General features: G+C 37.2%; 1 protein-coding gene across 5 annotated transcripts in view; it reads left to right on the forward strand.

Moving 5' to 3' along the window:
* LOC138745930 (FYVE, RhoGEF and PH domain-containing protein 4-like) overlaps positions 1-17,936 on the forward strand; it is a 192,320-nt gene that overhangs the window by 164,637 nt on the left and 9,747 nt on the right. For all 5 annotated transcript variants that reach the window (XM_069903471.1, XM_069903475.1, XM_069903474.1 and 2 more), the window contains exons 10-15: positions 2,612-2,761; positions 7,371-7,463; positions 10,604-10,683; positions 14,043-14,073; positions 16,188-16,283; positions 17,316-17,441. In XM_069903471.1, the coding sequence (XP_069759572.1) occupies positions 2,612-2,761; positions 7,371-7,463; positions 10,604-10,683; positions 14,043-14,073; positions 16,188-16,283; positions 17,316-17,441 (576 nt within the window). The remainder of the gene's footprint in view (positions 1-2,611; positions 2,762-7,370; positions 7,464-10,603; positions 10,684-14,042; positions 14,074-16,187; positions 16,284-17,315; positions 17,442-17,936) is intronic.

Genomic DNA, 17,936 nt, shown 5'->3' on the forward strand with positions numbered 1-17,936 from the left:
TGAGTGCAAAGAATCACATTTGCATTCAGTCCAATTTTTTTTTTAAAAGAGGGCTTGTATCACAGTTGGCTGTTGTCCACAGAGAGAACAAATAATATATCATTGTTGAATATGGTAAATGCAAGGATTCTTGCTCATCAGGATAAGAGCTGGAACAGTAAAATACAATCAAATTGGAAATGGCTGACAGCATTTTATGTATTAAATGTTCATTTTGAAGCCGATGAATGGTGAGATAGTCTCACCAGTTTTTCTGATCATGAATATCTCTGCATTTCTTTTCTTTTAAGAGCCAGCTGTCAAACCAATTTTACTGCAGCATGTTTGATTTCAATCTACAAGATGCTGGAGAAATGTAAATGATATTTAGTGGCACGTACACACTAAGGCAAATCTAATGACTGGACTGTAAAGGGTGAGCAAAAAAAGACATGAAACCCGTGTTTAACAATTCATGCTGAGGATGACTCTGTGCTGGAGATATCACATGCTGACCCAATTCCTCTGATCCACTGATCATGTAAAATTGCTACCAATATGGTTATAGTTGTTGTTTTGTTGAACGTTACCTACTACTTTACCAACTCCATTTATGAAGACAATCAGTACTGGTAATTTGAATCATGAAGAGTTGGATGTTTTTAAAAAAAAATGTGTCTATGTGTATTCTTGCCACTCATCAACAATGCTAATAGCTTTGTAAAAACAAAATTGTTTGCTGTTAATCAAAAATAACTCATTGAATTTTTTGATAATTTTTTTAAAAAGTAACATTAATTTTAAGTCTAAGCAATTATTGGATAAGACTCATTTCCTCTTGGTGAAAAGTTGATGACTAAGGCAGGGGTAACCATACCGCAGCTCGCGAACCACATGTGGCGCTTTGATATATGATGTGTGGCTTGCGTAAATACGTTGGCTGGAGAAGGTACCAGTGCTCCTAAAGCTATCCCTGGACACTCCAAATCCCTGCAGCCAAACCAGGGTGTCTTAGGATGGTCACAACCCAGGCTGCGTGACAAGGAGAGGGAAGAGGAAGTGGGCATTGGAGTAACGGAACTTGCAGAGGAGCGGAGTGGCCAGAGCACGCCAAAGTCAGGTTCTTCTTGCTTGGGCTGGGCCACACCACAGCAGTGCGGTAGGAGGGTTGGGAAAAGCTGGGGGTCCTCTGCAGGGAGCACTGCAGAGGTCGGGAAGCCAGGACTGGGCCAGGAGAGCACCAATGAGGCATAGCCTGCCCCAGAGGGTAGAGTGTCTGTCCAGGCATTCTGGCAGGAGGGAAGCAAAATGAAGGAGATGGGAAGGAGAGGCTGGAGGGAAAACAGGAGCAGGAGTCATCCATCTGGCCCGTTGAGCCTGCTTCCACAATCAGTGATCCGATTGGCCGTGGACCCAGCTCCACCTTTCCCCCGTAATCCTAATTCTCTTACAATGCAAAAATCTATCTTACTGTATCTTAAATAAATTTAATGAGGCAGGCTCTACTGCTTCCTTGAGCAGAGATTTCCACAGAAAATCAGTCATATTTGAAAATATTTGGGATATACATGAGTACTTTTTGATTATTGAAACAAATACAAATGAGCGGTTTAAGAACTACATGAGTAAAAATTATTACGTATTTTGTGTGTTTCTTAATATTTATATAAATGGAACTATATATGCGTGTTAAAGTAAAAACACGCATGTAATATTTTTTCATGTCTTGCGGCTCTCAAACATCTGAAGTTTATCGTAAGTGGCTTTTACATTAGCAAGTCTGTCCACCCCCTAGCTTTAATTTAAAATAATCACTCAGAAAGAGGTGAATAATTTTTTTAAAAAAAGCTTCATGGGGAGTTTTGTCGCTGGAATATCTTAAGCTTGCATCTTTTAATGTGAACCCAGGAAAAATGTTTAAAGCTAAGAAAGGTATCTGAAATTAGGGACTTACTTTCTTCATATGTTAAAATTAATAAATAAAGTTTTGAAAAAAAATGAAATTAGGGACAATGGAAGCTGTGAAATTAATTTGGAACTACTGCAAAGAGCAAGCGCATTCACAATGTGTTGACCTCCTGCTTTTTGAGTTTCTATCAAATGTTACTCTTGCCTGAACTCCAGATCCCATTGTTTCCTTGGTTACTCCCCTTACAATTTTCCTGCAGAGGTCTAGTACGTTCATTCAAGAACCAGTTAACATCAGTAAGCACCTTCAATGAACAAACTTTTCTGAAACACTTTTTGTATAATGGCCCATTCAGTGGGATCATGAAAATGTGAGAATTAAAGATTATAATTTATTTCCATGAATCATATATTATTAACTTTGAATATGATTAAAATCTGATTGGATTTATTTTAATTATATTGTTACTTGGTCCATCAATGATTCCACCCCTAATTACTGGAGTAAGTATGAAAATTTAATTAACCCGTACTAAAATGCTTTTGGCGATGATAGGTGCATTTTATCAGACCTGTCATGAGATGCTCTGATGAATGTTCACATCTGGTGAATTGAGTCCTCGAATCAAAAAAGAAAATTGCTTTAAATAGAAGAGAAGATACTTTTTTTTTCCAATAATGTGTTATTATAAATCTGGGTTATTATTCATTTGTTTGCCTTTAGGAAAAGATGAAAAAGTTGATTGATGTATATGAAATGTTAGGTGGTGAAGAGGAGGATATAGTCAATCCTTCAAATGAACTAATAAAAGAGGGGCAAATCCTTAAACTGGCTGCTCGCAACACTTCTGCACAGGAAAGATATCTTTTCTTGGTAAGTACTTGGTGACGTCATGAAATCATAAGTAGTAAAACTGGCCCTAGATAAGCTGCTAATATCGTTGTTCGATTTGAAAGATGCAAAGAAACCAAACTAGCACCAGAGGAGTCGATGCCTCTTTATCCACTCATTCATTCAGTGAGGGGGGTAGGATTCATCTCCTGAGATGGAAGTGCACAAAAACAAACTATGTGGCTCTTTCACAAATAAGTAAATTGTTGTGGACCGCAGCTTTTTGCTGTCTTCCCCTGTACGTCAGAACCTGGCAGAAATAAGATGTTCGTCAATGTTAAGGCAGTGAAAACGAATCCACTAATCTCCATCCTTTGTTAGTTTAATTTGTACACTAGTTCTCGAAATGCAAACGAATATAAATCTATTTTCAATATGTGGAATATTTATTTTTTTAAACCCTTAAGTCAGTACCTCAGGTGCTCCATCTACACTGGTTTGTAATTGCTCTTCACAATGGTGAATGAATGGTTTTTTGAAGAGTCGAGAACAAATTTCCTCCAACCTTACATCGGATCGCGCAACTCTCTCTCTCCGGGGGATTTGAGAAGAGGACCGGCAACAGCTCTTCAACCAGTTGTGTTAAGAAATTGTAGCCTCACTGACCTGTAGAGTTCAAATGACATTTGACTGCTGCATTTAAATTATGTACAGAAGTGAAATAATGATTGTGAAATACTTGGGAGATAAAAACACAAAGGTATAAGGATGGAAAAAAATCTTTCCAACATTAATTTGATAAGATTAATTTTTAATAGTCAGATCATTGGCAAAATTTTATAATTACTGCATAATTAAATTCTGATTTACCCAATTTTGGCTCTAATTTTATTCAGAAGTTATTCTTGCAAATGTTAAGGCAAAAATGTCAAGTTCACAAATTGCAGTGATTTCAATGGGAAGGACTGCCATTGTACACCTTGTCGAGTGGTGGAATATTCTCTGACAGCAGTTTTCACGATTTCACATTTAATTGAAGTTTCAATCAGATTTTCTTTATTCTAACAGAATATTGGCAGCAATACAATTATTCACATTGCAAATTCCAGGGCTTCGTTATGTTAGTTTCATAGCTAAAAATCTTCATCTTTAAACCATGTGCACATACACAATTAAAACATGTAATTTAATTTTGGTTTGAAGTTCAAATAGAAATAGTACTAGCATTTCATAACATATCTATTCCATTCTTGAGATCCTAGCATTGACCTTTGGTGCTAAGCAAACAATTCACATGAACACCTAATATCTTGAAATTTGAAAGATAACCGAGGATAATAATACAACCATTTTTGGAAAACCATTTACCTAATGGAATTTGTTCAGTTTTTTTTGTGATTGCAGGTTACTTATTTATAGTTTTCTCGTTTATAAGGTTTTGCTGTTGTAGAATTCTTTGCACTTGCACTAGCTGCCAGCATTTGTCATGGACAAGAACACTGGATGGAAGTAAGGAGTTTGAAGATTTAAAAGACTGAGCTCTTCCAGGATATACATTTCCATTAGCATAGATATCCAAATTCAGTTTATGCCAGAATGTTGCAAAGGTTTTACTGTCCGAGAGCACTCCTTAATTTGAGTGCAAAATTCATTTCCATTGTGGCTGAGAAATTCAATCAAGTAGCACAGTGTTTTTCTGCATCACACGGTAGATTTTCTTTCATTAATCCAATTGCTAAATACATTGGGTATATTGTGCACTCGTCATTTACTTCCCAAAATTGGATCTAGGTGCTCTATGTTTACATCAATGAATACATGAAAACTGCTGGGTGTGTGGTGAACTTGAATTAATATAAAATTCACCATTGGCACCACTAATAAAATATCAGCAAGTTTGCAGATGACAATAAGATTGGAGGCATTGTGAACAGCGAAGAAGATTTTCAAAACTTGCAGAGGGATGTGGACCAGCTGGAAAAATGGGATGAAAAAAGGCAGATGGAATTTAATCCGAACAAGTGTAAGGTGTTGCATTTTGGAAGGACACTAAGAAAAGATGTACAGAATGAATGGTAGGGCACTGAGGAGTGTGGTAGAACAGAGGGACCTGGGAATACAGATACGTACTTCCCTGAAAGTGGCATCAGAGGTGGATAGGTTTGTAAAGAGAGCTTTTGGCATATTGGCCTTGATAAATCAAATTAGTGAGTATAGGAGCTGGGATGTAATGGTAAAGTTGTACAAGATATTGGTGAGGCCAGATTTGGAGTATTGTGTGCAGTCTTGGTCATCTAACTACAGGAAAGATATCAATAAAATAGAAAGCGTGCAGAGAAGATTTAATAGGATGTTGCCCGGACTTCAGGAACTGAGTTACAGGGAAAGGTTAAACAAGTTAGAACTTTATTCCTTGGAGCAGAGGTAGATGAATGAGGGGAGAATTGATAGAGTTATATAAAATTGAGGGATCTTGACAGAGTAAATGTAGATATGCTTTTTCCACTGAGGGTAGGTGAGATACAAACTAGAGGACATGGGATAAGATTAAAAGGGGAAAAGTTTAGGAGGAACTTGAGAGTGGTGGGAGTGTGGAACGAGTTGCCAGCCAAGGTGGTGAACGCAGGCTCAATTTAAACATTTAAGAAGAATTTGGACAGGTACATGGATGGCAGATGTATGGAGGGTTATGGACTGGGTGCTAGGCAACAAAAATGGATCGGCACAGACTAAAAGTCCCATAGGGGCCTGTTTCTGTGCTGAAGTGTTCTGTGGTTCTGTGTAGTGAACTTGCATGGCCTGTGAATGGCCAAGGTTCCTCACATTGCCCAAAGACCTTCTGTAGCATTAAAGAGTTGGGCCCCACTTGTAGCACTGACAAAGCATAAATGTTAACCTGGCCCTTGTAATGAGGCCTTCTTCCTTCTCATCACTTCTTTGAAATCTCTCCAGTAATTACAATATCCCCCTCCACAAATTGTCTGTCAGATCTTTTTTCCCTCCCCATCATTCATTCATGAATCCATGATAACCTCATTATTTCTTTGAACATTCCTGATTTATTACTAAAGTTGAATACTTTAGTGATGAATCTTTTCCCAATGCAGAGTTTTTGAGCACTGCCTCATCGCTAACTTATCTATAACCAAACTTTTCTGATCATCTTCCCCATAACCTTGCACCAGTGTTGCCTCCACTGCACTTTCCTGAAGATGCTCCCATTTCATGGTTGTAGATTAGGAGGAAAGAGATCCCCCTGTATAATACTTTGGCCTTTGCGTGAACTAAGTCTTTTCACAATACCTAGTTAATGGATACTTAAAAAATGTTTTTTGCCATTTCTTATTCTGGACATAGTCCTGCCCTTCAAATTCCCCAACATCTTGATTGGTATCTATTTTTAAAAATATTTTAGTTTTTCCAAGGGTCATATAGAACATTATTTATATGCATCATATAGATAATATTTTAAAATTAGGATCTCATTTGATTGCCCAAATCTCACTGACTGCTAACATATATATAAAAAAAAAGTTTTCCAAAAGTGAAGGAGTGTTTGAACATGCCTTCATTAATTAGTCCATATATTGATCTTCAGGAATTCAGTGCAAGTAACCTAACCATTTAAACCTTTTTGGGGTAGTTAATTATATATTTAAGCCAGTATGGTTCAAATAAGGTTATCTTTTCCGGGGATGGGGTGGGGGGGGGGGGGGGGGGGCACAACTTTGCATTTCCATATTCCAGCAAGTAATAAGTAGAGGCGAGTTGGACTTCCATGTAATAGCAACACATTTCCTGGCTTCTGCTAGTGCAATCCTCAAGAAATGTATTTGATGATTTGATAGTTTGGTGCCAATAACCATAAGATTGTTCAATAAATACAGTTCTGGTTCCAATGGAAAAGCCACTTCTACAATTTTTGTCAAAATCTCTGCCAAGTCTAACCAAAAGGATCTTACTTTCACGCAGAGCCAGTTTGAATGTATAAATGTTCCAACTTCTATACCACACCTAAATCACAAGTCCGGAATTTCTGAATTTTAAACAGTGTAATTTTTTTGGTGTAATGTATAATTGGTGCATCAAATTGTATTTTATATCTGACATTAATAAATGATGTCATATTATCAGAGCACAATTTTGACCAATGTTCTTAAATCCTTTTCTCCAAGTCTGACTTCCATCTTTGGTATCCAATAATTTTTCCTTCTTTCCCCACCCCCCCCCCCCCCCCTCACCCCCACACACTCTTGCATTCTGTTGCACACCCATCCCCCATCCCTTCAAACTCTTGAACAATGCTGTAAAGTGCTCTGTATGAATCATACATAACTGTCAACTTTCTAAAGGAACATACAGTACTTGGGTTGATAGCTGTGTCCATGCTGTAAATAGAAAAAATATTGTAATCTGAGATATAAAATTATCCAAAGGGAAAAGGCAACATTACAACTAATTATTGATTTGATTTCCTGCTTTACTTAAATGAGTTTCACACCCTGAGTGTGTTATATAATTGAGTTTTTAAAAAAAAGAATGGCATGAAATTGTAGCTAATATTTTTAAACCATCCCCAGGACACGTATTCTGTTAAATTGAAAAAGGGAAATAATTAACAATTATTTTCTTGTTTTTTCTCCCCACACAGTTAAACAATATGTTGCTGTACTGTGTTCCAAAGTTCAGTTTGGTATTTACAAGATATTCTGTTCGCACTAAAATTGGCATTGAAGGCATGAAGGTTTGTCAAATTTTTTTCAGAAGTATACTCTATTCATAAAATTGCTGTATTTATAAGTAGCATTCACTTTATAACCATACCATCCATCTGGTTACAAGATTTAGATAACACCATCATGACTTTGAAATTTTTTCCACCTGCATTCCATGAGCAACGTAAACAATAACTTGAAGAAAGGTTTTACTGCTCTATATACAGTGTTGGGTTTGGCTTAATCTGTGTCCTTTCCTCAGAGGACCTCTGCACCAAGCTTAGATGCATCAGTCTGCACTTGGAGCTGCATCTTAGAAATAGTCTGTAGCATTTGGTTATGGACAATTTATTCAGCTGTAAATCTACCAGATTTTGGGCAGACCAAAGCAGGCCTTTCACTGAGATGATAATCTTGTAGCAGCAGTTAATGTTTGTCTTGGTGTATGTCCCTGGGAACAACCTGTAAAACACATCCAATGGCCTTAACAAAGACCACAGCACCTCATTTTTGGCAAGTCCACATTCCAGAAATAGTTGGATGGAGAGCTGGATTAAGGTATTGCGGAGCCTGTAGCAAATATTTTAAAGGAGCCCTAAATTCTGCCGGCTAGTAAATGCACAGTGAGGCAGAAGTACTTACACTGAAACTGCACGTGCTGAAACAGCGCTCCTCCCCCGTTAAAACTTACATATTTTGTTTAAACGTAACATACAGCAGCAACAGTGGCTGGCGGCATTTGAGATCAATGGCCATCTTCGTTACCCATAATCCCCCACACAGCTGACACTGGCAGAGTGGTTCCAGCTATGTGGGGGATTATTTGTAACTAAGACAGCCATTGCTCCTGCCTTGAGCCATGCCGCGAGATGCCGGAGATAGTCTGTGTTGTGTTAATAACCCTGATTAAATTTAAGGTTAGCAATTTTAGCCAATTATCTCCTTTAATCTGTGTTATTAACCCAGACTATCAGTGTGGTTTCTCCTAACTCCTGGAGCTGCACAAATTACAACACACCCATAGACTGTCAATTTTAACCAATTATCACCTTTAATCAGGGCTATTAACACAGACTATTGTGTGGCATCTCATATCCTCTGGCCAAAAATGAAAACAATAATATTTCTCATAATTCATAAACGTGGGAGCCCTTGAAATTACGGGGCCCGTAGCATTTGCCACTCTCGCTACTACATTAATCCAGCCCTGTTTGGATGATGGCCTCATTCCCACTACACCGACTTCAAGGACATCTATTTGTGGCACTGAGACTCTGGCAGTTCAAAGAAGATCGGACAAAGAGGATGCTTCTCACCAGCAGCCAAGCAAGGTCTGGGGATAGTTTGAAAGTTCTCGATCTATATAAGGTATTTTGCCAAATGATTAAGACTATCCACTCAGGGAAACGTTCTGAGAGAATACACCAAACATTAACTGCTGCTGCAAGATTATCGTCTCAGTGAAAGGCCTGCTTTGGCCCTCGACGACATTCTGTAGTATCCACTGGAGGCACAGGAGACTGCAAATGGTGGAATCCAGTGTGTAAAAAAAAAAATCTACAGCAGGAACTCACCGGTCACGCTGCATAAGTGGGAGAAAAGGAGTTGTTAACATTTCAGGTGGGACCCCTTCATCAAGACAAAGAGTTTTTTTTTATAAAATTTTTTTATTTTTCACACCATAAATCACAATAGCCATGATATACACTTTTTCTTTTTCACACATTTACAGTGACTTTTTCTCCCTCCCTCCTCCCAAGCCACCCCCCTACCCCCCCCCCCCCCACCCCCTCATCCATTTTAGGTATACAATCTAGGTTGCATTAATTCAGTCAGACAATGTTGTCATTCAACAAAAATACACCAGAAATTCTACAGAGTCCATTCTTTTCTTTCCTTCTCCTTCCATCAACTTAGGTAATGTTTGTCCCCGGTAGGTTTTCGCTATTGTATTTAATGTAAGGCTCCCATACTTGTTCAAATATTTCAATAGAGTTGATGGAGAATACTGACCCGAAACATATGACAATTCTATTCTCCCAAATGCTGCTCAACCCACTGAGTTCCACTGAATGTTTTTTTTAAAAATTTCTCCTATATTGGCACTCTCTGAGAGACTTGTGGCCAAGCGTATTCTCCTACTCTGAATTTTATGTGAGGTGCAGGTGACATGGCTCTTTGCACTGGACCAGAGGGAATCATGGGACACAATGAGGCTTGCTTATTTTTGCACAACTTGATCAACTATTAGCATAGGTGATTGTCAGCAGAAAGGTCACAATGGGAATATTTCTTGCTTCCTTTCAAGATTTGTTTACTTTGTATCTGTGTTCTTTTTCAATCTCTACACACACTAATAGTCTGCATAATATTGGGGCTGGCAATGACTCACACCTACTCCATGTACAGCAGCTGCCATTATCCCATTTCCTGCTTCATCTTGGTTGAATGCCCCACCTAGTTCTCACTGCATGTCTCAGTTGCTCAGAGCTATACTCTAGGCACCTTCAAGTAAGCAAACCTGAAGGGAACAAAGAATCCATCCAACCTGTACCAAAGAACAAATGTCTCTTTTGGTGTGATTAAACCTTGGAGGCCAATTTATAGGGTACCTTCACCTGAGTGGATCATCATCCTCTCCCCTGCTTGTATCCTTCTGATGCCAGATAGAGAGTTCAGCATAGCCTAAGCTCAGCTTTGACGAGGAAGCTTCATTTTTCCCATGGCGGCACGGTTGGCGATCGGGTCCGGGGTTTGAATCCAGTGGAAGTTGGTATGTTCTCCCATGTCTGTGTGGGTTTTCCCGGGGGATCCAGTTTCCTCCCACTGTTCAAAATGTACCTGGGGTATAGGTTAATTGGGTGCAAATTAAGCAGCACGGACTCGTGGGCTGAAATGGCCTGTTACCGTGCTGTGTGTCTAAATAAAAAATTTTAATTTAATTCATTTGGATACGCTACTAAAAGCAATTTCATGCAATATCACCTCTGTTTTATTACATAACAATAAAAGAATCTGGAAGTCAGGGCCCAGCAGTCAGATCCATTTGTGAATTCCTTCTCCAAAATTCTTATTAAATTGATAAATTCTTCAAAAGAACAGTAGATAAATAACCTCTTCTCGGTCATGTCACCCAAACATATTTTGTTTCTGCTTCTGAATACTTTAGGTCATTGAGACCCATAATAAAGACTATCCAAACACATTCCAGGTCTCTGGAAAAGAACGAACATTGGAGTTGCAGGCCAGGTAAGATTAAAGTTACTTTTGTTGCTATTCACAGATGTAAAATGATGCTCTTTACATTAACGAACTGCAGAGCATTTCAAGTGTATACATTCATATAAAGCATTTAATGTACACAAATTATTCCAAGATGATTTCAGACTGGAAAAAAGATGCATGGGAAGGTGAGAAGGAACAATTTTTCAGAGAAATTGGTAATAATCAGGAACTCACTACCTGATGGGTTGGTAGAGCAGAGTCAAACAGAGCTTTCAAAAGGAATTGGTTATTCACTGGAGTGAAAGTAATTACAAGAAATCAGAGGAATGGGAGCGAATGGGTCGAGTGAGTGGAATGGCTTTTTTTTCTGTGCCTTTACGATATTGTGAGTTGGGCATAGGAGGATTACACAATTCTCTTTGTGAACAATCAGACAAATCTCATTTTGTAGCAACACAAAATGGGATGACAGTAGATGCTAGAATGTGGGAGCAAAAAAATAATCTAATGGACAAACTCAGTGGATCCAGCAGCATAAGTGGGAGAAAAAGAATGGTCAACCTTTTGGGCCAGAACCCTTCATCTTGTTTTTTGATGTTGCTTGGGATTAAATATTTGGCAGGTTCTTTGGAAGAACTGTGAGATTTCTCATTCAGCTGCACATTTAACTAGGATCTCTGTTTAAAGATCCTGAGGACACCTTCTTGTAATATAAATGGGTTTGACAAGACTGGCCACATATTTTGAAGTGCTGTCAATCCAGAGACAAGACCTAATTTAATCCTTTCGTCACCACTAATTTTAAGAATATTACCCTCAAACCATATGTTTTGAAATTAATCTATTTTACACAAGTTATCCAAAATTTCCAGGCAATTAGCAGTGTAATTAAAGGATGCAATATTGGTTGATGTGGGAGTTGACAACAATTTGCTTCTGATACAGCGGGGCATCATTAAGGCATTTTATTCAAAGTTGTGGGAGGAAGTAAGAGAAATTTAATTTTATATTTAAATGTGCTTAATTGATTTGGGAGTGTGTGTTTCAACTGGGAATATTTTTCACTGAAAAATAAGACAAAATATTTCAAGTAGGTTTTGACAGATTTTTAATGACCTTGAATTCATTGTTAGAATCTGAGTTTAGAAAAGAAAATTTGCTTATTCTTTGCTGATCCCCATCCAACTGTTGAATATTCAAAGTGCATTTGCACTTATTTAATGCTGAATGTGAATTGTCATTTTCCCAGTGTTATTTATTTTCATTTTCCAAACAGCGATGATTGCTGGGAAAATGTAATATGTTCCACACGGATCAGGAAGCACGTGCCTCATTAGTTATGTTGTTATCAAAACCGAATGGCATTATTATAGCCATTTTTTTTTACTGCTCAGCATCTCCCCTCCTTTATTTAGGCAACTTGAGATTTGTCTGATAAACCTAGAACTCTGATTTGTCAGAACAAGTGGAAATCTTGTGCGAATTCAGCATCCTACAATGTTTAAGTTGTTATCCAGCGTTAGTTTTTTTTAATGAATTGTTGTGAAACAGCAGCAAAGGATTTAATAACTTTGCTTCCCCTATTTTTCTTGGTTTTAAAAAAAACAATTGCAAATGATTTAAATGATTGAATATAGAACAATCTAAAAGAATGTAATTCAGTGAATAAAACCGAGAAAATCCAATCTGACCATCTTTCCTCGCTGTTGGAATACTTTTTTTCCTTTTGCGACTCTATTGAATTTTCTATAATTTGAGCATTGCCACTTCCACGTTAACTGACAAAATGTCTGGTGGCCACAGTCGTACAGCTACAAACATTAAATAATAAACCAATGTTACTTCTGTGAATTTTTTTTAATGCATAATGGTGCCTGATCTCCTCATTTTTTGTAGAATAAGAATGTTTAGGTTCAGAAAACTATTTTGAATCAATGAATAATTAATGGGTAAATATTGCCTTTAATATTTTACTAAAAATGTAGTCCATTGATATGCACTAAAGATTGCGTGCACACCTTGTTGGAAGTTCTTCAGATAATTCTGGTGGCCTAATGAACTGATCCTGTTCAGATGACAATTGGCTGTGCTCAAGCTTCAAAACTTGTGATCTTCTAGCTCCACCTGCAGGTTTAAAATACATATATATTTCTTCATTTGTAAAGGTCCACCTAGTAATTTGGGAAGTGCAAATTAGCTTGAGCTTCCCATTTGCCAGTAGGACTAACACAATTATTATTCAGATTAGGGTCTTTTTCATTTAATCTTCTCTTCAACTCTTCGATTGATTAGGGCAACAAGGTTGGTGCAGCAGTTAGCGCCAGGCTGTCACAGATCCAGCAATTGGGACCAGGGTTCAAATCCTGTGCTGTCTGTAAGGAGTTTGTACATTCTCCCTGGGTTTTCATGGGGTTTCCCTGGGGGCTCCAGTTTCCTCCCACTGTTCAAAATGCATAGGGGTTGTAGGTCATTTAGGTGTAATTGGCCAGCACAGGCTCATGGGCTGAAAGAGCCTGTAACCGTGCTGTGTGTCTAAATTAAAAATTTTAAAGATCCATTTAACTATAATTAAAAACAGAAAATGTTGGAAACACTTAGATGGTGCCTTAATTTTTTTTATCCATCACACCTCCCCTTCTCTGCAGCTTAAAAGTATCTTATTTTCTCTCTGCCCCAGTGCTGACAAGGGTCTTCAACCTGAAATATTGTTTCCCTTTCCACAGTTTCTGCCCAACTTGTTTTCAGTTTTAATTTCAGATTTTCAGCATTGACATTTTTTGGTTTCTATTTTAATTCCAGTCTTACTCACCAGTGACGAATTACCTTGTGTTCCTTAACCTATTTTGTTCAATTTTCTCACCAATATTTCCCCTTTTATTTCAAAAGTTCGCTATCTGTCATTGTTTGTTTTAAAACAGAGTATGGCACATTTTCATCTTATTTTCATGTACTTAATACTGGGTGTTTCAAAGATTATGTTATTTATAAACATTAAGCAAACCATTTAAAGGAAGCAATACATTTTTAGAGGAAATAGCAGATGTAGAATGCATGTTTATGATGTGTGTCACTATTTTGTCATATTTGATTCAAGTGTGGATTGTGACCCTATTGCAAAGATGGAATGGGAGCGGAGGATAACTAAAATTAGTGTCATTGATGCACTACATTTACTACGTATTCAAATACAATTGTCTTCATTCCCTGTGACATGAGGCATTCAGGTAGACTTTTGGAGATAAACACAAAGAGGATATTTTTAGCATTTCTGGGCAGATTTTCTGCCACCTGTATGAAAAGGAATGTGTTTAGAATTTTAATATGTGCAATGCATTAAAGAAACATTCCTCAGAGTTTTTCCAACAGTTTCTTTTATATTTCAGCTCTGATCAAGACAAGGAAGAATGGATAAAGGTAAAGAGAGAATATATTGGTATTGATATCTTGCAACTTGTCATTTGATACTGACTTAAAGTAAGAATGAAACAAGTTTTAAAAAAAATCTTATACAGAATCAGAATTTATTTTATGTAATCAGCCAATTGCACTTTAAGTTCAAGTTTATTATCATCCAATTGTTCACCGAAGACCAGAGAACAGCATTCTCCAGTCCTTAGTGCAAAAACTTGCAAACAATTTTTTTATACCTTGAAGGGCTCAAGCCCAAAACATTAGATATGTATCTTTATCTTTGCTACATAAAGTTCCCTGTTTGACCTGCTGAGTTTCTCCAGCCTTGTGTTTTTGCTTCATGGGTTAGGGTTAAGAGTAGGAGTTTCTTAAGGTGATCAGTGAAGGATAAAGGCACGTGGCTGTACCACAATCTCTGTTGAGACTCAGGTGGGATTATACTCTGAAGAAAGAGAGCTCCTGCAATGATCTGAATAATGAGATTATTCTTTTTGGAAATTGGCAACTAACTATTAAACCTTCTACATTTTTTATACCAATGTTCACCTTCCTGTATGGAAAACAGCTTGAAATCAAAGAACCTGCCCCAGGAAAATAAAAATGTTTTCACAGCTGATATCACACATATGACCCGCATTAAATGTGCTCCGTACAACGTGTTTTATTAGGCTATAACATTTTGGGGTGCAATAGCACATGAATAGTGACTAAGGAATAATTTTCAATTTAATTATGTTAGCAAATAATTATAGATCCTCCTAATTGAATCAAAAGCTTCTCGGATGTCCTGTATCATAATTTAAATTGACATGATTTTATGCAACTGACTTTTAGTTGCCAGACAGTATTGGAATGGACCTTATTTCACAAATCAGTCAAATATCTTGTATCAACTGCAAAACTGCCAATTTTCTCAATTTTTGTCTACAATTGTCCACTGCAGGTTTGACATCACCTGTGTGTTCCTCAGGCTGTACTAGAAAAGTATTTTATGATGGTCAGCACCTCTCCACTCACATGGTATATTATCGAAACACGTGGTCCTTAGTATGAATCAGGAATGCGGATTTTCACCTTGGAAAGTTCCTGGCCTTATCCCTGCTCACCATGTATTTGGTAAAGGCCAATGAGTGATTTTTTTCCAAGGCAACAAATATTTTTGGGCTTCCACCAATCTCCTGTTGTTGTTTCTATGAAATTGACAGAGCCTATGTGAAGTTTGAAGACCAAGTATCCTCTGAAATTAAATAAAAATCCAAAAAGAACTCTGAGAATTTCAAAAATATTAATCATGCAATTCCTAACAACTGAATATTGGCAAAACTGTTGTACTTGGTCTTTGCTCACATATCTATAATTGTTATTTTTTTAAATCAGCAGTATATTTTCACAGAATCATTCTGCAACATAATGAATGGAGAGATTTTTTGTGTCAATGGATCAGTTCCATTGAATATTTAACTGCTTGCTTAGTTTTGTCTTTATGAAAAGTTCCGTCCTGAAATATTTCTCTCAATGAAGCTACCCGAGTTCCTCCAGCACATTTCTTTTTCTCTTTATTTTGATCCCATTTTTGTGTTCTTCAAATGCTATATGATCTCATTTTTCTACTTACGCTCCTACATTTATCATTGCTTATCTAATTGTCATTTGAGAACAACATGATCCACATGCTCCAGTCTTTTTGGGGGTTCATTGACCAAGGACAAAAGTTGTCTTTGTCAGAAATGTAATCTCTCTGGTTATATGCACAACATATTGTGGAGCCCTAATCACCTTCCTTGTTAATAGTCAACAGGGCCAAGTTACTGTGCAGGATGACAAATATTCTGTAGATGCCAAGAGAGATTAGTGTTAACACTCATAATGTAGATTATTGCTTTTTTAAAAAAAGTTGCTTGTATCTTCTTCTATTTCATCCATTGGCAAAGAGAATGAAATATTTATTGGATACTGTATAATGATAACGGAAGCTATTCTCCATCTATTGCCTTGAATAGTTGGTACGCTACTCTTCAGAACCATATTATCTGTGCTGCATTTAGCCACTAAGTCATTCAGAATCTGTAGTGTTTAACTTACTACAATTTTCTTTGGTGTTGTTTCTTTTTTTATAGGCTTTAAAATATACAATACAAGATTTTAATCAGAAAAATGAAACTTTCAGATCTGCAATAGCTAAAGAAGGTGACGACCAGGTTCCTGAGGTTTCAGTAAGTTCCATGACATTCAGTGTCATTTTGATTTTTACAATAAATGCGATAAAATGGTCAATGAAGAACACATATTGAGCATCTTCCTTTACCAGTGGGACATTTTTGTCCCGACTCCCAGAATATTGTCATGCCTGAATAGTTTATCAGCCATTCTCAACCTTTTTATGGCTGTGGGCCCCCTTAGGACTCTGCTCTAAGTTTATGGTTCCCTCCCCCCCCCCCCCGCCCCTTACCTGTGAAGCAGTTGTTTAGTTTGGTCACTTCCATACTTCTATCTATAAACATCCATTAAAAAAATTAAATGTGATGATTTCTGTCCATGGACCCCCTTAAATGTGCTGATGGACATGCATTGAGAATTTGGGATTTCTTTATAAAGATACTGAATCTCATCTATTTTGTGTGGCAAAAACCTTTATGTTTCAAGTGATCAGAGTGTAATTAGTAATGATAAACCCTTGCACAACACAGAGAGCCCATATTAGAGTAATTTATCAACAACTTTTATGAGTTTAACAGAAACATTCATGCCCACAGCACTATAACAAAATTGAGATGTTATGAAATAAATTTCACATCACAACAGGAATTATTTTCTTTCAAGACAGTGGAGCATCTTGCTGCTCTTGCATCAGAATTATCTCCTCCTTCTGCCCTGCCTTTTTTTAAAAAACAGGCCACTTTCAAGCATTCATGCATGTTTCCTTTTTGACTTCAGAACACTAGCAATAAGACCAACAGTCTACATATGTGTTCTTGTTTCTTTCCTCCTTCCAGAGGGGTAAGGAAACCACAACATTGAAAGATTCAGAATACTGATAGCTTAACCAACAAGATCATTTGTTATATTAAAAAAAATTATGATAAAGTCTTTACCTCATTGATGAATCCAATTGGTTGCAGAAAATCTAAGTGCAAAAATGGCTCTGGATTTTCAGACTAATTCAATTTAGAAATAGGTTTATTTCATACACTGTTCATTTTACTTTTCAAGTGTTTTATTTTATTTCTTTACTTTACCACTTTAAGACAGCAGAACTGGGAATGAGGGCGCCAAGATGGATTCGTGACAATGAAGTTACATTGTGCATGAAATGTAAGGAACCCTTCAACGCACTGACGCGGCGAAGACATCACTGTCGTGCATGTGGATATGTAAGTGGCAAACTCAGTGAGTTTTAATTTTTTGAAACCATATTGTTACCAGTGGTGTGTAGTACGATGTACTATGCTCCAAGAAAATGAAAATTCTTCATTGTTCCACCATTCAATATTCAAACAGTTCTGATCTTTTTATGGTTTTGGGTGATTGTGTGTTTTAATTTCCATTGCAACATTGTGATCCAGCCTATGTGAGTCACCTAGCCAGGAAAAGGTGAAGGAAGAAGAACTCAGTAGTCTTCTTAGATGTGACTATGAGACAGGCTGCATTGGCTGATGATATCAATAAAGACTAAGGGAGAGGCAAAATGAAAATCAGTTTCAGGCCAATTAAATAACAGACCCAAAGAGTACACTAAGGTAGGTTTGAAAAATTATGCTGAAAATAATGCAATTAAAAGTTAACTTGTCTTTACCATGATCTAACTGAAAGACCTCCCATTCCATCTTCCAAGGTATCATGGACATCCAAAGAACTTTAAATGAAGT

The sequence above is a fragment of the Narcine bancroftii genome, chromosome 11 (genome assembly GCF_036971445.1).
Source record: "Narcine bancroftii isolate sNarBan1 chromosome 11, sNarBan1.hap1, whole genome shotgun sequence".
Taxonomy (NCBI): domain Eukaryota; kingdom Metazoa; phylum Chordata; class Chondrichthyes; order Torpediniformes; family Narcinidae; genus Narcine; species Narcine bancroftii.